This window comes from Cloeon dipterum, chromosome 4 (assembly GCF_949628265.1).
Source record: "Cloeon dipterum chromosome 4, ieCloDipt1.1, whole genome shotgun sequence".
NCBI lineage: Eukaryota > Metazoa > Arthropoda > Insecta > Ephemeroptera > Baetidae > Cloeon > Cloeon dipterum.
The window spans coordinates 23,336,440-23,355,398 of NC_088789.1; the positions used below are offsets into that span (position 1 = coordinate 23,336,440).

The following is an 18,959-nucleotide window of genomic DNA, read 5'->3' on the forward strand; positions in this document are numbered from 1 at the left end:
CCAAAACATGAGTGTGTCGGGCTGTGTAAACATGCAAGTTCCCTGATCTTTCCTTATTTTCATCGAAAAATCGCAGCCTAAAAATGAATCTGCTTGTGTGCGGAGTTCTCGTTCATCTGCTCTTTCTGGCGTCCATTTTCGACATCTACTTCAATTCGCCTGTGCTTCACGGAATTAAGGAATTCCAGCCGTCGTTTGCGCCGGCCGCGAAGAGGCTTGTGCTCTTCGTGGCCGACGGATTGCGTGCAAACACATTTTTCTCTCGCAAGGAATATTCGCCCTATTTGAGATCCATCATCGAGGAGCGAGGAAGCTGGGGCGTCTCGCACACCAGAGTCCCGACAGAGTCAAGACCGGGTCATGTGGCGATGATCGCAGGACTTTACGAGGATCCTAGTGCCGTAACAAAGGTTTGCTTTTATTATGCATACACAAAGCAAATTTTAATACATACAATTTATTAGGGCTGGAAGGAAAATCCTGTTGAATTTGATTCCGTCTTCAACCGCAGCTCCCACACCTGGGCATGGGGCAGTGCAGATATTTTGCCGATGTTTGCCAAAGGTACAGTAACCCTTTTTCCAACTACTGAAGAAATTTTTATAATTTTTTGATTTTAAAGGTGAAGCTGCAGGAAGGGTGACAACATTCACGTACCCCAAAAGTATGCAACGATTTTCCGGTGATGGCTCCAACGAAAAATTGGACACTTGGGTATTCGACAGAATGAAAAGATTCTTTTTCTCTGCTTCAACAAAATCCGACGAGAAAATAGGAAAGAAAGGAGTTGTGCTGTTTCTACACCTTTTGGGCATTGACACAGCAGGACATGCAACAAAACCCCATTCATAGTAATTAAATCTTCCGTGCCATAATTTTTTTTACTAAATTAATTTTCAGTGAGTATTTGAGCAACATTCAACTGGTGGACAAAGGCATCCAAGAAATAGAAAGGGCTATTGAGGGCTATTTTAATAACGATGGAAAGACTGTCTATGTTTTCACTGCTGACCACGGAATGACAGACTGGGGTAATTTTATAAATCATTTTATTGAGCTCATTTAAGAATGTCCTGAAATTACAGGTTCTCACGGCGCTGGCCTGCCTGACGAAACAGAGACGCCTCTGGTTTTGTGGGGCGCGGGCATCAAAGGCCCAGAGAGCCCAAAGAAATCGCAAGAATCTCCTCAGCAGTGGGATCTAAGTTCCTTTGACAGGAAAGACGTCAACCAGGCAGACGTCGCTGCTTTGATGGCCGCTCTTCTTGCCATACCAACTCCCACAAACAATGTGGTAAGTTAGGCTGATGACCACAAGGTTTTTTAACTATATTTAGGACTCCATATGATTTTGTTTGATTTATCTTGTTTTGTTGCCCTAGGAATTGCTTGGATCTCTTAAATATTTTAAACAAAGCCTATTTTAGATTCATAAATTTCCTAAAATTTAAATAAATGCCAAATAAAATTTAATATTCAGTTTCTTTCCCTTAATATTTCCCAGATAAATTAAAAATTGTACCACTAACAGATTATTTGTCTTTTTTTCAGGGAATTCTCCCAACAGAGTACATAGGCAAAGACCCTGATTGGATTTACTTGGCCGCTGTGAGCAACATGGAGCAGATTTTGCTGCAGCTTGAGAGGGCAAAAGATTTGGTCCATGACAAAGTGTTCAGCGTGTTCCTTGTTCCATATCCACATCTTGAATACCTAGAGAAGCTGCATCACAGACTGACCCAAAATGGAAGTGCCAAAGACCTACCAGAGGTCAAAATTGTCTGCGATTTGGCCCTCATTGGAATCGAGTACTACCAAAACTATTTTGGGGCAAGTTTGAAGCTGGCAATCACAGCTGCACACATATTTTGGATGATTTTCCTCATCACGCGCCTCATCAGCAAGCCAAGAATCGAACCCAGGAACTCATTGGTGTTTGATTTCGTGGTCGTTGCTGTTTTAGTTTCATCTTTTGTTCTCATAATAGGTGAGTTGCGTTTTAAAATGTGATTTGTTTTATTTAAGAATTTTTAAAAACAGCTCAGAAGCTCCCAATCCAGTATTTCGCCTACTACTCTCTGCCTGTGTTACTTTTGTGGCTCATCCTGAGAGACGTGGATCTTTGGTGGAGCCAAATCACGTCTTCTTTCACCAAGAATAACGTTCTGAAGCTTTCAATGTTTCTGTCGCTGACAATTCTTGGAATTAGTTGTCTGGTGAGTTCTTAAATGATTCGCAAAATTTGCCAAAAATGCGCCATCCTGAAAAAGTTATAAATTTGCCCCTAACAAGACAGGAGAGTGAAATTTATTTTTGAACATTTTGCTAAATATAAAAAAAGCATTAGCTCTAATTTTTTTCCCCAACATTAAGTTTAAATTTATTGAGAAAATGAATAGTTATTATACAATGATTTCCCCCCCAAAATTTCAGGTCATTTTGGGGGAAAACTAACCTAACTGGTGAAAGTTGAATTATCATTAATCATGAATTTCAGGTCGCCTCCTTTTTCAAACGGTCTGTTTTGAGCTTTGCCCTGCTGGCACTAGCCTTATGGCCTCCGATTGAGAAGCTAAACGGTGGCAAGTGGCACAGAAATCTGGTCGTTTTGTGGACAGTAATTTGCATCGCTGTTGCGGTGTTTCCACTGCTGCCCGTCATTGGAAAAGAGGCCAATTACTTTTTAGTGTAAGCATAATTTCTGAATCAGAATACAACAATTGACAATTTTTTCTTCAGATTTCTTGCGGGCTTGTTGGCGACGCCACTGAGCATCTGCGCGCTTTTAATGTACTGTAACAGTTCAAAGAAACTGCTTTTAAGCCAGTCAGTTCTAGTCATTTTCGCGTCCATTAATGTAATTTGGAATTCGGAAAATTATGATGCTGGATTGGGACTTACTTGGATTAATCAAATCACTTCTTGGACAATATTTGGTATGCATTATGAGATAGAGGAAATATTTTTTTTAATTATGTTGTATTTGCAGGGCTTAGCCTGATTTTCCCTCTGATAGTGGACTCCTCATTTGTCAGCAAGATGTTGAGTTTGTCTCTCTCCATCTGCACTTGCTCCATCTTGCTGAGTGTGCGTCATGAAGCGCTTTTCATAGTCCTTCTACTTATTCTGTTGGTGCTTTACCCATTGATCGAGTTAGAAGTCCAAACTTCAGATGCTTTAAAATCGGTAAATTTAAACCATATTGTGATTATTATCCATTCATGATTTATATTTTAGGTCCTCCATGAAACCCTGATCTCAAACATGAACAATGAAAGGAGCGGCCTTTCTTTTACTGATATACGAAGAGCATTTCTATACGTATCCTTTTCAAACAAACCTAAAATTTCAGAAAAAAAATCATTTTTAATAATTTCCTTGACCAAAATGCTTCAGCTGTTTTTTACAATGCTTGCATTTTTCGGCATTGGCAATATTGCCAGTTTGAACTCATTCGATCCAGCGTGGGTGAAAGCATTCGTGTCCACCTTCGACCCTTTCCTGATGGGCGCCTTGATTCTAATCAAAACGATTCTTCCGTTCTTTGCTGTTGCCAGCAGTATTGCTTCAGTGTCTTTGCTTTCAAAGGTATACAATTAATCAAACAATTAGAAGTTTCACTCAACAAAATTATTATTGCAGAAACCCATCCAGTGGTTGCTAGTCCTCAGCATGTGCGACGCGATGGCGTTGCCGTTTTTTCACATGGTGCAAACGAAAGGAAGCTGGCTCGACATCGGACAGTCGATTTCTCATTTTGTCATAGCCCACGTCTGCATTTTGTTTCTCCTGCTCCTTCACACGGCCGCGCATTTGTTCCTGGTTTTCAATATCAGAAGTTGCAAAAATTACAAGGTTAATTGACAGTGCGCATATAGACGACGCTTTAAGGTATAAATTTGTTATTTATTTTTTCAAATTTGCATCGAAAAAAATCAGATCTAAGAACTGATTATCTAATCAAAGAAAAATCTGTCAAAATTATTTTGCTAAATCAGTCATTTTATTTTAATAAAAAATTTGTACGCTTCAAATTAAAAAGCATTTTTTAATAACTATTTTAATATTTAACTGTAATATTTATAAGTCAACCAAATTATATTTAATAAATCAATCAGATTTGGAGAGATAAGCTTCAAACGAATATTTAAACCATTGAAAAAACTTTGGGTGATGATCTTCAAAGGTTGGTTACACTGACGACTGGTTTCCCATGTGAGGGACGTGTTGGGTGTGTATTATTATTCTTTGAGAGTTTTAAATTTAGAGAGTGATCAGAAGTGGAGTAGTCAAAACCGCATATCAATATCTGACGAAAGAAGCAACTTAAAACGTGGCTGCATATTTTGAAAAATGGCCCGAAGCGGTGTTTTTAGATGAAATTCAATAAGAGCTTATGACAGAATTGCCGGATTTTCGCTAGTGACTGTAAGTAAAAATTTCAATTTTTTTTGCTTCTCATGAGTGTTTAAATAATATTTTAACTTTCAAATTAATTGTATTGAGTTACAATATATTTGACTAATTAAAATTGGATTTCAACCTTTCACCCCTCATTTAACAATAAATAAATAAGCATGTTAATAATTATGCTTTTAGTAAAAAAAAAATTTTATTGAAAATTTATTTTACAATTTCGATAAATTTTTTAATTTGAAAGTATTTTATTTCGCTGAACATTTAATTTCCATCCAATTTACGCTATAAATTTTCTAATAGGATATTTTAGCTCAAATATTTGTTTACCATGCTGAGATATTTGACGAGAAAGTTTTGATGTGTATGGCCCACTTTTTATTTATTTCATTGCACCTTTGGCTACGTGTGCGTGTTCATGATCTTTTGTTCTAATTGTAAGTAGGCCTTGTGTGATATTTACAGTCGATCTGCATTACTGCTTAAAAAATGTTCCGAGGAATCAAATGGAAGAAGATACTGAAATTGAGCGCCTACGGTGGTGCAGGAGTGGGTTTGATCTCTTCTCTTCACGCCAACAACTATGATGTCACTTCTGTCGGCATTGTGCGCTTTGCAAATGCAGCTAAAGCTGTAAGTAAACGCCTGAGTAAATTAACTCGGATAGTCTTATCTTTATAAATATTTTAGGTGCTGGATATTTCTGTCTACTACAAGAAAAATCTGTACAAGACCGAAGTCAAGTTGATGGACCAGGAGTCTGACGAGTATTTGAAACTAAAATCAGAGGTAAAATATAATTTAAACAATAAAATTATAAATTAATTTATCATTAAATTTCAGGTTCACCAATGGGGTGCAGAACGACTGCTGAAGCTCTGTTGCCTCAACAAAGGTGTATTTATTAAAGTTGGCCAGCACATTGGTGCTTTGGACTACCTACTTCCTGTTGAATATGTGAACACTATGAAGGTTTTGCACAGCAAAGCTCCTAAATCGTCTTTGAAAGACGTGTACACCGTCCTTCGACAAGATCTAGGGAAAGAGGTAAATTAGATATAAAAATTATACAGGGTTTAGATATTAATTTTTTATTTTAAATAGCCAGAGGAAATTTTCAAAAGCATCGACCCTGAGCCTCTCGGTACTGCGAGTTTGGCTCAGGTGCACAAGGCAGTTTTACATGACGGAAGGACAGTGGCAGTGAAAGTGCAGCATGCCAGCGTCAGAGGCAACTCAATAGTAGACCTCAAAACTATGGAGGTTTGTAAATCAATTTGTTCATTTAATTTCGTCTCTAAATTTTGCTTAACAGTTTTTAGTGTCGATTGTCTCTCGTCTCTTCCCTGATTTTCGTTTTGAGTGGTTAGTGAAGGAAACAAAGAGGAATATTCCTCTGGAGCTGGATTTCCACAATGAGGGCAAGAACGCAGAAAGAGCTGACAGGATTCTAGTGCACTTTCCATGGCTATTTGTGCGTATCTATCAAAAGCAATTTTGAGCCGAATTATTGAATGCTCACTTTAGGTTCCTAAAATTTACTGGAACCTGACAACCCCGAGAGTTCTGACCATGGAGTTTGTTGAGGGAGGTCAGATCAACGATGTTGAGTACATCGAAAAAAGCAAGATTAATAAAGTGCAGCTCTCCTCTAGACTAGGAGACATGTATTCAGAAATGATTTTCAAGTAAGAGTTATGGTATTTCTCCATTTTTTACAGTTAATTTAAATTTCCTCACTAGGCACGGATTTGTTCACGCAGATCCTCATCCAGGCAACATTTTGGTCCAGGCTTGTAACAATGACTTCAGAATCATTCTCTTAGACCATGGGTTATACGCGGTAAGTTATTTTTTAAATTTTAAAAGAATACAAATCAATGTTTCTCTATAGGAGCTGGAGCCGAAATTCCGCCGACAGTACGCTCGTTTGTGGTTGAGCATCATGAACTTTGACATGCCTGCAATCAAGCAGGTTGCCAATGATTTGGGAGTTGGTGACCTGTACTGGCTGCTTTCTTGCATGGTGACTGGCAGGACCTGGGAATCGATATCTGGTGCTGGTGGAATTACCAAATCTAAACCTGGCGCCGATGAGGTATATTTTTACACAGGGTCTGCCCTTTATTTTGTTTTAAAAATTAATAATAACGTTAAGAACTTTGTTCTATGAAAAAGACAAAACTTTTCTTGTTCATTGAGTTTTGGATTGATTTAGGTGTATTTTGGAAGTCAAATCATAAATCTCAGTCAGGATTACCAAAAAGGTGCAGTTCTCTAGAGCTGGTGAAGAAACCTTTCCAATGCTTAAAATAAATTTGAAGGATCAAGCAAACCTAGGATTTTTTGCAGGAGTATTTTCTCAATATCATGTAAAATATTGGATTTTCCTATTCTTCAACTCTGAAAAAACGAAATTCTGTAACTGTTAAAAACAGCGGTTATCCAGAAATTTCCAGAAACCACTTGATGGTCTTGTCAACTGTCAAAAAATTGTGTACTCAGATAGAAACCATTTTGCATTGGTTTAGCCCCAGTCAAAATTCCAATTTTTGTTTCAGAAAAAGGTCTTCCAGCAACGGATACCGCAATTCTTGCCTCACATCAACGCGGTGCTGTCTCGAGTGGACAGACAGATGCTCCTCCTCTTCAAGACCAACGACCTTCTGAGGGGCATCGAGCACACGCTGAAAACCCACGGGAGGAGAGCTGCCCTGCTGACCATGGCGGCTCGCTGCGTCCAAGCCGAGTACTCGGAGCAGCGGAGAGAGGCGCTGGGCGCCCTGCAGAGAAACGCCATCACCATTTGCGAAGTGTGGACCTTGTTCAAGCTGAAAATTTGGTACTTGATGCTGAGCATCACTGATATCCTTGGATTTGCTTGAGATCGACGCCGTTTTTGCTCAAGACTGATGTTCAAAACGCAGTTATTAATTTATTCAAATCAAAACTAACCTCAAAATATTTTTGAAAATAGGATATTAATTTATGGTAAGGTCAATGCTTATAATGGGTGCGTGTTTTATGGTACTTGTATATTTTGTTAATCACTAACTATCTTTTTCTAAATATTTTGAAATAACCGAAATAACTAAAATTCCAACCAGATGATGTTCTATATAGTTACGGAAAAAATTGTTAACCACAAGTTCAAGTCTCAAGAAAGAAAAATTAGAGGAACCAAAACAACGCGCAAGATATTATTATTGTTGTTGTAAAACTACTTTTGTTTGCTTGTTAACCACAATTAGATGTTAAAATTGAAACTATTTTTGTAAACCGTGAATGGTAATAAAACACATTATGCAAGACATGAGCGCATTAAATAATGTTATCAACTGATTGAATAAAATGATATCGATGTGATAAGACAGACATCTCTTTCTCGTACTTTCTAGCATTATCTTTTTGCGATTATATTAAAAGATTTAAATTGCTTTCAAATAATTTGAATAATTTCAAAAATTATTTACTTTATACAACAAAAGCCATCACCTGGAAATTTTAAAAGCTAAAAAATTCCGTTATTTTTATTTTTTCTTAGTCCTGTTCTAAAATAAGATAGGGAAGGAGCGGCAATCAGCAATATGGAAATTATAATTACGTTCTCATTCTCACATGATTAAAGCGCTGCGTGTATGACACAGGGCTGGGTGTCCAATGGTCTTTCTTGTGAGTCGAAACGTGGGCCAATCACAGCACTCGCCTTATCGTTCTTGGCCAATGGCAGCACGACAAAACATAGAGCTTGAGCAGCGATCGAGGGGCAGGAGGGGAGAAAGCAGAATTAGGTTACGTCCGCGAAGTCAGTCAAAGAGTTTTGTTTTGGTTTCAAGAACGGGTACCATCGCGGAACCCAAGTGAGTCTCTTCTGTACAACGTTTGAAAATCTCAACGACTGTCGAACGAATACGATTATTGAATTTTCTTGTTGGAAGCTTTTTGGTAAAAGGTGAGCAACAAACTGTTGTGCTGGCACATTTTGAAGTGAATGTCGCGCAAATCGAGCTTAAAATATTCATTTTTGTCGTTTGCGATGCAGATGGACTCGATTAAGTTGATTGTGAAGGCGCCCAACCAACAAACAGATGACCAGACCATCCCCTGCGATGTTTCGTGGACAGTTCTGCAGCTGAAGAACCACCTCAGCGAAGTCTATCCAACACATCCCGTGAGTGTTGTTACTGTGTACATATTTACGTCGTTATCTCTCTCTCTACATACCCTTTACGCTTGATGTGATACATGTAATCGTAGGAAAATATTGACTCAGTTTATTTTCGGGCCAACAACACCTTTGAGAAGTGGTGCTAATCAGTTTTGTGTGTTTTTTTATTTCGCAGGCAATCAGCGAGCAGAAACTCATATACTACGGACAACTTTTATCGGACAGTTTGACCTTGAAAGATGTGCTGAGGGACCTGAACAAGGGTCAAAGGGTGCATTCCCTGCATTTAGTGTGTGCCCCACCCAGAGGAAACAACGCTTCCTGGTCGAACGTCAGAAGAACAACACCTCCTGCGACTGACAGGGCCTTCTCGGCTTCTCAGGCGCAGGTGAGAGACTAATTATTATTGCATCAGCGATGGTTACTAATTAATTAATTAATTTGCAGGCTCCGAGTCAACAAAGTGAGCCCGATACTCCTCAAGTACCTGAATCGCCCGCGGCCGCCAGCGAAACGAACATCCAGTTGAACCCAAATATGGTGTGGAACGATGGAAGTCAGCTGCAGTTCCCTTCGGCCGCTTCGGCACAAAACCCAGCCATCAATGCTTATTCCGCATTCTTGCCCCAAATGTACAGTCCTGCAAATATGGCCCAGATGCAGCACGCCTATTCTCAGTTCATGGCCCAGTATTTTTTCCAGTAAGTTACCACTTGTTTTATATTGCTTGTTTATTCTCACCTTCAAAAATGTACATACATGTTAAAAAACAGTTTGTCAAAAATTAATACAAAAAATGGAAAGCACATAATGAGAAAAGGGCACCATTCCTGGCAAACATCTCGCTAAAACTCTACCTGGGAGGGCAGAGCCGGAATGGGCCTTTTCTTTGTTTATTAAACTTAAATTTATTTTAGAATTTTCTCAATTTTTAAATATAGAGAAATGAAAATTTGAAGCATATTTAGTTCAGGAGAACAATTTGCCAGATTTGGCCCTCATTTGTTCCTCAGCTTAAATTGTCAACTTTCAAACTAACTTGAAATTAATGATTTGTACAGAAATGACAGAAGCATTTAATTACAAGTTAATTATAGTGGTGTAAAATGAAATTAAACGGGTGATTTTAGGCGTTTTTTTAACCAATTTGAGGTCTGATAATATAGGGCGACAGAAAAACTTATAATTTGAAGATTAGAATTCTTAAACAGAAAAATGGCAAGTGTGAAAGGAAAGCTCTCTTTTCAAAACACATTAGCTATTTTAAACCTCATTCCAATAATTTAGATTATGTTTAGACAGGGAGCACTAATTTGGTTATTTATCCTAGAAGTTCGATTTTTGTCAATTTTAAGCCAATTTTTAAATCAGAAAGTTTCTAAAAAAAAGATATTTTACAGTCTAAACAGCTTTAACAATTTTTATTTTAAATATTTAACTATTTTGACTTGATTTGATTGTTAATTTAATTTTTTTCGATAAAAATAATTTGATGATCTAGTAGATCTACATATTGTATTATTTTTCACAGTCTGCAACAAGCTGGAATCCCGACAGAAGCGCTGAACACAATGCAGCAGGGTTGGAATTTTGGACATGGTGCCCAGCCAGCAGACAGACCAGTTGAAGCAAACAATGTCGTTCCGCCTCCCAACAGAAATCCGCCTAATAATCTTCCGCCCCAGAGTAGGTTCCTCAATTATTATTGCTGTTTCCCTGGAATATCGTATTTTTTCTAATTTTAGTGATCGACGACGACGTCGGAGGAAATAGACAAAGAGACTGGTTGGACTACTTCTATATTTCGAGTCGAATGATCGTCCTAATCAGCATAGTTTACTTCTACTCTTCACTGCACAGATTTCTTTTGGTTACCTCGCTTGGAATGCTGCTTTACTTGTAAGTACCCGCTTTAAACGATTTTTCTCCTTTTATGCAACTGGAAATTACGTCAGTTGTTACTGAATTCTTTCGCAACATTATTTCCAAACAATTACACAAAAAATTTAACGGTTTATGTTAGTCATTTTATCACGTTTTTATAGTTGGCTAAATAACCAGGAAGTAAAATAACTGTCGCTTATCTTAGGATGGCGAAATGTTTTGGGACACAATATTTGAGCAGAGTTTAACTTATGGTTCAAAGATCATGTTGAATAAATATCTGGGCTTGGAGATGACTTTGCACCTTAAAATGCTCTAAACTTAACTGAAAGCCATTTTTCACGCATATTTGCTGCTGATAAGCTTTATTTCTTTTGTTTGTTTTGGTTGGGAAATATTTAAGATAAAGTCGTTTTAATTCTACTGTTCAAAGGGCTTCATTGAAAATTTTTCTTAATGAAAATGAATGTTTAACAATAATTACTAATGCTTCACAATCAAGTTATTTAACCAGCTGGTTGGCTTGCATTGTTAAGGCGTTCTCAGGAGTTTCCAAGCAGTGGGAGATAAATATTCTAATAGTTAGGGGACCTGTACTGGCTGCCAAATGTCAGCGATGGCAAAAGTTGGTTAGTTTTGAAATGCTCAAATAGCTCAACAGGCTAGGAGGCTCACTGGCGCAGACTCAACCACTTTCTGGTTTTCGCACCTTTCTAGAAGCTTTAGGGACAAATGTCTGGCGTTTCAATAAAAAAACCTCGGTGCGGGGAGGCGAAAAGATGGCCACATTGAGCCCAAGCTCCGCAGCGGCCACTCTGGCCCCATGTTATCCTCTCAGTGGTTATATTGGGACCTCTGGGACCCGGTGAGCTGATAGCCCACAGAAAGTGCTGAGCAGAGGTTAAAAAACCCAAAGGCAAAATTATGAATCATCTGGAGACTTATTTTCCTTAATAACATATTAAAATTTAATTTCTGGTCTAGTGTCAGTCTCCATTAAATAAATAACCTAAATGATAAAATTAAAACAGCAGAAAAACGCAGAAAAATATCAACAACTGGCTCAGCTCGTTGTGGATTTATTTAGAGCTTGGACTTTTAAATCAAAGTTGAGGAGTTAAAACGATTTCGTCTCTTGTTTTCTCTTTTTGATTTTAGCTCATATTGAGAATGAATTTTGTTTCGGGGGTAAAGCGTAAAGCACTCCTGTTGAGACCCGCAGGGATAAAATAACCGCTGTTCAGTACGAGAGCGAGTTATTGATTTTTTTCCTTTCAAAATTTCACTCGCATCCATTTGATAATCTTATAAATGATAAAATTAGAATTTCCTCTTCATTTTTAACATTTCCCCAACTTTATTTGTTGTGCAGGTACCACATAGGCTATTTCAACGGTCGCGGCCAGCAAGCACAGCAAGCGAACAACAACGCGGCCGCCGACAACAACAACCGAGTGCCTGAACAACCCGTGCCGGAAGCCGATGGTCCAGACTTGCCGGAAGGGCTGCGACAGCGGCGACCGGCAGGGAACGCGGACGCCGATGCGGAGCAGCAGGAGGACGGCGCGGCTGCCGACGCGGACGCGGCCAACCAGCAGCAGCCGCAGGACGAGAACAGCTTTTCTGTCAACCTGCTGTGGACTTTTTTGACCAGCTTCTTCTCCTCCCTGATTCCCGAGCGGCCCCAGGCTGCTGCATAATCTAGTTTGACCTTTTGTAGTCATTCGTCAGGTTAAACTATGTATGAAATCTTAATGTGGCTGTTTTAAATTATTAAGTATTAAAAAGCAAAATTGTTGAATGCATCACAAAACTATTAACAACCACTAAACTCGTGAGATTTCGACCTTGTAATTATAATTTGTATATTTCCCCTAAAGATCATGATGTCTATTGATATTTTATCGCCCGTTGAGTTGATTTGAGAGGAAACATAAAAAACGCTGTATTTCAGTACTATTACTCGTGTATAGCTTAAATGAGTGCTGTTTTTACAAAGTGCAATAAAAAAATCGATTCATCTGAGCATCCCAGGTTGTTATTTCAAAGATGAACCCGTTCCTAATAAAAAACGATTGGGATATCGGTGAGAAAATAAATCTGAGACGCTCTCGCCACAGATTTTAGAGTTTCCCTTTTTTAATAGTAGGAGCAAGGTTTGGCCTTAACTGAGTTTGTGTGTCACAGGCGATCAAGCGAGTCAGTTGCTGCTCGAACGCTGGAAGTGAAACCACATTTGTGAGAAGCTCTGCAGCGGTAGCACCTTCAGCGTTGAGTGTCTTCCTCTCACTTTCTTTCTTTCACGGTAAGATGAGAGACAACGACAAAGCTAATTTCGTTTTTAACCTGGTTTGGGAGAGTGTACTTTTACTTCAATTTTGATCAAATATTTCTTTGAACCCTTTATATATTAAAACAAAATTAACTTCTATATAGATGGAATGATCATATATTTTGAGGATTGCACGGCAGATATTTCAAAATGTAATCAACATTTCATCTAATTTTCAATCATATTTCAATATTATACTGGCCGTATTTTAGCTTGTTAATTAACATGTTTTCATAAATATGATTGTTATTGTTTCAATCAGACCATTTTAAAAACAAGCTGAAAATATTTCAGTTTTCTCGAGTGAATTTATTGATTGCCAATTGAGTTATTTGTATCAAATGATCTTACTTCCATTTTTAAATGTTTTAGGTTATGATTTTTAAGGCAAATTTCAATTTGTTAGTTAGGATAATTTATTTACAAATATAAATTTATTTCAACATATTAGAAACTTTAAGTTTAAAATTTTGATTTAATAACAAAACAATTTTCACAGTAAAATATTTTTTCCGCTACCAGGACGATTTTTTTATGAAAATTTAAAATTTGACATGAAACAAATGCACATGCTTAAAGAAGTGGAGCTTTAGAGACCAACAATAAGGAACATTTTCCATTGTTGTCTATAGCAAGAAGTAGTTCATTAATTGAGTCTATTTTCTGTGGAATTTAACAACATCTTAATGCACAACTAATGAAATAAGTAAAATATTGTATAGCTGTAAAATTTCAGGTTTGGCCATATTTAAAAAATAAAAAAAAAACAGTTTCTACATTGATTTTTGATGCTTTGAATGATGTACGAATTATGACGTAATATTTATCTTCAGGCAAATTTCAGTTAAGAGTTAAGATCTCACCGCGCGCCTAATTAGTATGCAAACTTTTAACCCAATTTTCTCGGCCACCTGAGAAATTTTTTAGCTCTATCCCAATTCAAAGAAAGTATTTTAGGTAAAGTTAAAAAGGATTTTGCACAATTTTTCTGTGCCTTTTTGCTGAAATTGTTTGCAGTAACTCTATTTTTTTATTTAATTAAATGCTGCAGCCCGTCTTATGATTTTAAAAATCTTTAGTTAATTTAGACTTTCTAAATATTTACAGCCAGGAAATAAATAAGCTAACTAAAACAATAAAAAATATTCAGACATTGATCAACAAGGTGGCTATTGTAATTTTTCTCTCATTGTCTGTCAATTTAGGAAGTCCAGCGGGTGAGGCAAGCGCAGAATGACAAATTGCCAGCGCGTGTTGCCAATTTTGGTGGCTGTGGCGGCGTCGCTGCTGGCCACCCAGCCATCAGCGGTGCACGCGCAGTTCAAGTCACCCCTGCTGCAGGTTTGGGGCGTCAACCTGGCCGGCACGCACCGCCTCACGCCCGCCGAGATCTGGGGCGTCGGCCTGGAGAAGAAGCAGAGCGTCCCCTTCGACCCTGACGAGGGCGTGCGACTCAGGTCCGACTTTGAGGCCACCTTCGGCGCCGGGGGCCAGCACCTGATCGACTTGCTCGGCTCGGGCAAACACGTCGACGACGTCGTCAAGGACCTGAGGAGCGCCCACCAGAACAGGGTGTTCGGCCGCCGACAGAGCTCCCCGTTCCGCCAGAGGCCCAATCGGTTTTAGTTTTTTTAATTTTTTTGGTTCGCACCGAGGTGATCGACCTCTGTAAGATGCACCTGACGCTATGACTTTCGAAATACGTATTTGTAGTATGATTTACGAGCAGAAGAGAAAAAAATTGTGTGTGCTTTCCGACAGAGCTAAAGGGGAATATAATTTTTCTCTTCGCTGCATGGTCCAGGAAGTGTGTAAATAGAAAGTGCGACGGCCGGACACATAAGATTCAAGAGTGCATGAGAAAGAAATTGAGAATGAACGACGTCGGATCTGATAAAAAATTAAACTAAATTGTCTGCTGTCTTTTGCAATGAGATTTTGATCTTATTGCGAAGTGAAATCGCAATATGCCTCAGGTTCAGATTGTCTAAAATGGTAGATTGTGATATGCAAGATGAACAGACCGTATCAAAATGTATTTTAAATTATAATGAATGTATGCAATTGATAATTAAAATAATTGTTTTTACAATTAAAATATAAACTTTCTTACACAAAAGAATTTAGCCCCTAAAAAATAATTAAACCACTTCTCTCCTGCTTCATCGATTGTTTTTGAGAAGAAAGAAGAAACAATTTGTCGACTTTTGTCAATTAAGTCAGCATAAACAGACTCGTACGTGAATTAAAAACTCAAATATAAATCCCTCTGAAATATTTACATTAAGATAAACTCCAATTTTTTCTCCTCTCACAAAAAAGTGAGTGATCATAGTGAAGTGAGCGTTTCCGTACATTAAATATCAATTTGCCAGCTGCATTTTGCGCAGCGAAACACACGCACCGAGTGAATGGCAGTGGAATTTTAAAATTTAATTTGCATCGCCATGTATTCCCCCGTCAGTCGCAGCCAGGGTTGACTGCCGCGCGCGGCTTATTCCATTACGTTGACCGAAAGTGTTTTATGGAGATGCTAGTGAAATTTTCCTAAAAGACCCACCGGCACTCGCGCGCGCTATACACTGCGCCGGCAAAGCTGCACACAGGTGAGCTACCGTCATATTTTACGTCGTAATAAACGTTTTACGGCCATATTTTGAAAATAAGCTTCCCCAAATTGGATTACACCATCCATACAAGTCGTCGTCGCGCTCTTTTCTTTCCTAAAGTGTACGCCGGAATTTTCCACTAGAATTTCTCTCTGCAGCAAAATATAATACACTTTGAAACTTTGGAGGTTTTTTGTTTTGACATTTCAGGTTTTGGATTTATTATAATCTCAAATGTTTATCGTGAGGGATAATGGGATTCCGATTTACAGATGCTATTTGAAATTTAAACAAACTTACGTGTTTAAATTAAATTATTTAATGCAGCCAGGATGACTGCTCAAACAGAATCGTGGTTTACACGAAAATTTAACTTGGTTTGCATGATTTTTCATTGACATATGAAAATTAACATAATATAAACGAGCAGAAGTAAATTATAATTAAATTTTGTACAATGCAATATTTTAATTTTTTGACAGATTTGACCCTGCAACAAATTTAAAAATAAAATAAAATGAAGTAAAATTCATCTAAACTCTAATAGGAAATCAAATAAAGCAGTGAACAAATTAAAAACGCATGCACTGCAGTTATTGGTATCAAATTAAAAACAATTGTCTTTGAAAACCGCTTAAATTAACACACACAAAATTTAAATCACGGAATTAAAAGTCTTTGAAATAGGTTTCCTTACAACTTGCTGCAACCCATCTGAGGAGTCTGAAAATATAAATCATATTTTGGGAATTCAAAGAATTTTCATAAAATTTTGAATTTAAATGTCAGGAAAATTCTTAATTACAAAATAAAAATTTTTAGAGCGAAAATCAAGATTTAAAAGCTGATAGTAGATGATTCCGTTTATTTATTTATTTTTTTTAGTAATTTAGTAGGCATTATGTGGCCTAATAAAGTTGGTTTTGGAGTTTGGAGCCATTTCTGCTTTCAGAATTTTAATAATTGGTTGAGACCAAGTCAATTTAAATCATTAGGTTTCATTTTTCCAGGAAAATCTACCAAACTTATACAAAATCTGTCGTCGGAAGTCTGAAACGCTCTTTGGGTTGGAGGCAGAGGTCAAGAAAGGTGTGTGCTGCCCATTAAGATTTAAGATTTCGCGTAATGTGGTATAACGAAGTCTGCTTCTGGGCGAGCGAGTGCTGGCCAGTTAATTTATGCAATTATCGCATCTCGTCGGCAGGCAGGCAGGCAGGCAGGCGAATCAAAACCTGTGTCGCATCAGATAAGTGTCCCCGGCAGCAAGCACGAGACACACGGGCAGGGGATGAGTCACGTGGCTAAGCGACCGTCCCTTGATGAAATTAATAATTAAGCGGTCTGGTGTCTCTCATTTGCTTTGCATGAATCCGCGTGCAGCGCAAGCAGAGAGAGACGAGAGAGAGAGAGAGAGAGACGAGAGAGAGCACATGCAATTTCTGTCTCTGATTTAACCAAGCTCCGGCTGGCGCTCTCTCATTCCTTATTCCTTCATTCAATTTGCAGTCGGCGTGTTTGCACCTCTGGCAGGCTGGCTGCTTTTGCTTTCTTTGACAGCCGCTCGCTCGCAAACAACTGAATACACACATGCGGTAATTTTTGCTCGCTCGGCAAAGAGACCATCACATATTCATGAATCCCCGTCCGTCCGCCCGCCCGCCGCGTGCCCTGATGCAATGAGCTGGCAGAAATTAGATGCTCAAATCTTTTTATATGCGCTCGCGTGTGCTCTCTCACGAGTGTGTGTACACACAATAATATACACAGCACGGCTCCGAATAAAAGAGTCGGCACAGCGGCAAAACGAGTTTGCGAAAAGGCCCTGCGGCTGTGCTACAATGCGTGTGCCGCGCCGGAGAGAGTGCGCGCCTTCGTTTTTCTCCTGGCACACATTACATTAATTAGCACTCCGCAAAATTTGCGCAGGTGCAGTGGCTGCTTAATTTATGTGACCTTGCATCTAGCCGCGTGATAATAGCGGATTTTGTAACAAAATGAATTCTTGAGAAATGGAGGAGCCTATTTTAAATTTATTATTAGGTATGATTACTGGTTTCCAAAATTCCAATTTTGAGTGTTTTTAATGTGAAAAAACTGTCAACTAAGTGGACGCTATCATAAAATAAAAAAGCAAACGAAGGTTGATTAACACTCCTTTTCCAAATATTTAAATGTTTAACAAGTCAAAATTCATTGCTCCATCTCTAAACTAATATCAATCAATCAATACATATATAAAATAGTACAGTTTATTAGTTTCACCGGGGATCAAAGATCAAATACACGTTGAAATTGGTTTAAGCGCGGATGGCTTCAAAATGTAGGAAACTTTAAGCTCCCTTATTTGCTCTCTGTGCGAATTTTCTGCTCCAATTGCTGTAATTAATTCATGTAATACAGTTTATTTCATAATTTTTGTCGAAAACTCTCTTCTTTTGCCACATTTTCATTTGCCCGTTTCACAGAGCCGCACCCCACCCAACGCCATACCATCACCAGCGAGTCGCGCGAATCTGATCCTCAGTGTTAAGTATCAAGAATAACGAGAATAACGATGTACGCCTAGCAAGTCAATGACGATATGACGAACATTAATAGATCTATTACATTACGACTGACATAGTTGTTCAATGCGATTAATAAATCATTACAAATGATTTTAACAAAGTTAATTAAATTTGCTTGAAAAGTGTTTTTTTCTTTAAATATTTCATTAGATTTTTTTTTAAATAATAATGAAATCAATTTCAAAGGTGTCTAATGAAAATAGCAGCTCAAATTTTTGAAAAATATTTACAATCGCATATTGTGCAACGGCAGCTTTAGACAGCATTGCCAAAATGCCATCCTAAATTCTAATAAGCTCCTTTGAAAATTTAAGAAATTAACTTGTTCATCACAGAATTTGTATGAAACATAATATTTGAATTTTTAAATTTTAATTAACTTATATAAATGAATTTTACAAGCTTGTTATTGTATCTCAACTTTGTTTAAATCTTTATTTTCTCTCTTATCAATATAAAAAATTGCTACGCATAGACATTTGAAAACTTTTCGAATTGGCAAAACCAGACCGAAACGTTTCATCGATGAATTTCCAAATAAAAACAAAATAAATTTTGGCCAAATTGGAAAAAACGTATCACTTTTCAATTAACAAAGCCTTTATTCAGTTACGCGTTACGCTAACTTTTATTAGTATTTCTGCCAAAATTTAAAAAGAAAACCAACCAAAGCTAAAAATATTTTACTAACGTCTGATTGTGAGCAAATACAAATTATCAACTTATGACAATCGTGATAATTTTCACCCTTTTTAATTTAGTTTCTTCTTGATGAAGAGTTATTTGCAGGAAGAGAACGCTTGGCATTTTTATTTATCATCATATCAGAAAGTGAGTGCATTGCAGTTTGCAGTGCTATCAATTATTAATCAAATAGAAATGTGGGGAAATTTCCTAACTAGTTAAAATGCAGGGCTTTTCGGAAAACTACCAACGGTCTCTGAGGGGCAAAAATAGCTGCCAATCGAGTGATTTTTTTCGTT

General features: G+C 37.8%; 4 protein-coding genes across 5 annotated transcripts; all 4 read left to right on the top strand.

Moving 5' to 3' along the window:
- The first annotated feature begins 6 nt into the window (after positions 1-6).
- Positions 7-4,058, top strand: PIG-N (Phosphatidylinositol glycan anchor biosynthesis class N). Its single transcript, XM_065487615.1, has 13 exons — positions 7-410; positions 465-564; positions 623-851; positions 901-1,031; positions 1,086-1,294; positions 1,552-1,987; positions 2,041-2,216; positions 2,498-2,688; positions 2,740-2,936; positions 2,990-3,186; positions 3,238-3,321; positions 3,397-3,588; positions 3,643-4,058. Exons 1-13 carry the CDS (start codon positions 84-86, stop codon positions 3,862-3,864), a joined length of 2,691 nt encoding a protein of 896 aa, XP_065343687.1. The 5' UTR covers positions 7-83; the 3' UTR covers positions 3,865-4,058.
- Positions 4,059-4,195: 137 nt separating this feature from the next.
- Adck1 (aarF domain containing kinase 1) lies at positions 4,196-7,791 on the top strand. 2 transcript variants are annotated; one of them, XM_065487617.1, is made up of 10 exons: positions 4,196-4,428; positions 4,862-5,049; positions 5,107-5,205; positions 5,260-5,463; positions 5,521-5,679; positions 5,732-5,890; positions 5,944-6,104; positions 6,160-6,259; positions 6,311-6,514; positions 6,978-7,791. In XM_065487617.1, exons 2-10 carry the CDS (start codon positions 4,906-4,908, stop codon positions 7,299-7,301), a joined length of 1,554 nt encoding a protein of 517 aa, XP_065343689.1. In that variant the 5' UTR covers positions 4,196-4,428; positions 4,862-4,905; the 3' UTR covers positions 7,302-7,791. The 2 variants fall into 2 exon arrangements, with proteins under 2 accessions (XP_065343689.1, XP_065343690.1); XM_065487618.1 differs by having other exon boundaries at positions 4,882-5,049.
- A 422-nt stretch (positions 7,792-8,213) lies between these two features.
- On the top strand, positions 8,214-12,494 carry Herp (Homocysteine-induced endoplasmic reticulum protein). The gene is made up of 7 exons (XM_065487621.1): positions 8,214-8,368; positions 8,459-8,587; positions 8,760-8,972; positions 9,032-9,285; positions 10,116-10,270; positions 10,330-10,483; positions 11,841-12,494. Exons 2-7 carry the CDS (start codon positions 8,459-8,461, stop codon positions 12,166-12,168), a joined length of 1,233 nt encoding a protein of 410 aa, XP_065343693.1. The 5' UTR covers positions 8,214-8,368; the 3' UTR covers positions 12,169-12,494.
- A 128-nt stretch (positions 12,495-12,622) lies between these two features.
- LOC135944067 (uncharacterized) lies at positions 12,623-14,904 on the top strand. The gene is made up of 2 exons (XM_065490761.1): positions 12,623-12,773; positions 14,006-14,904. Exon 2 carries the CDS (start codon positions 14,034-14,036, stop codon positions 14,424-14,426), a length of 393 nt encoding a protein of 130 aa, XP_065346833.1. The 5' UTR covers positions 12,623-12,773; positions 14,006-14,033; the 3' UTR covers positions 14,427-14,904.
- The last annotated feature ends 4,055 nt before the right edge of the window (positions 14,905-18,959 follow it).

Bases quoted from the DNA above. Each gene is read 5' to 3' on its own strand.
- PIG-N (XM_065487615.1), top strand. From the start codon at position 84: ATGAATCTGCTTGTGTGCGGAGTTCTCGTTCATCTGCTCTTTCTGGCG. The intron at 2,217-2,497 runs GTGAGTTCTTAA...CATGAATTTCAG, and splicing joins TTCTTGGAATTAGTTGTCTG to GTCGCCTCCTTTTTCAAACG. The intron at 2,689-2,739 runs GTAAGCATAATT...TTTTTTCTTCAG, and splicing joins GAGGCCAATTACTTTTTAGT to ATTTCTTGCGGGCTTGTTGG.
- Adck1 (XM_065487617.1), top strand. From the start codon at position 4,906: ATGTTCCGAGGAATCAAATGGAAGAAGATACTGAAATTGAGCGCCTAC. The intron at 5,891-5,943 runs GTGCGTATCTAT...TGCTCACTTTAG, and splicing joins TGCACTTTCCATGGCTATTT to GTTCCTAAAATTTACTGGAA. The intron at 6,105-6,159 runs GTAAGAGTTATG...TTTCCTCACTAG, and splicing joins TATTCAGAAATGATTTTCAA to GCACGGATTTGTTCACGCAG.
- Herp (XM_065487621.1), top strand. From the start codon at position 8,459: ATGGACTCGATTAAGTTGATTGTGAAGGCGCCCAACCAACAAACAGAT. The intron at 10,271-10,329 runs GTAGGTTCCTCA...TTCTAATTTTAG, and splicing joins TAATAATCTTCCGCCCCAGA to TGATCGACGACGACGTCGGA. The intron at 10,484-11,840 runs GTAAGTACCCGC...TTTGTTGTGCAG, and splicing joins CTTGGAATGCTGCTTTACTT to GTACCACATAGGCTATTTCA.
- LOC135944067 (XM_065490761.1), top strand. From the start codon at position 14,034: ATGACAAATTGCCAGCGCGTGTTGCCAATTTTGGTGGCTGTGGCGGCG.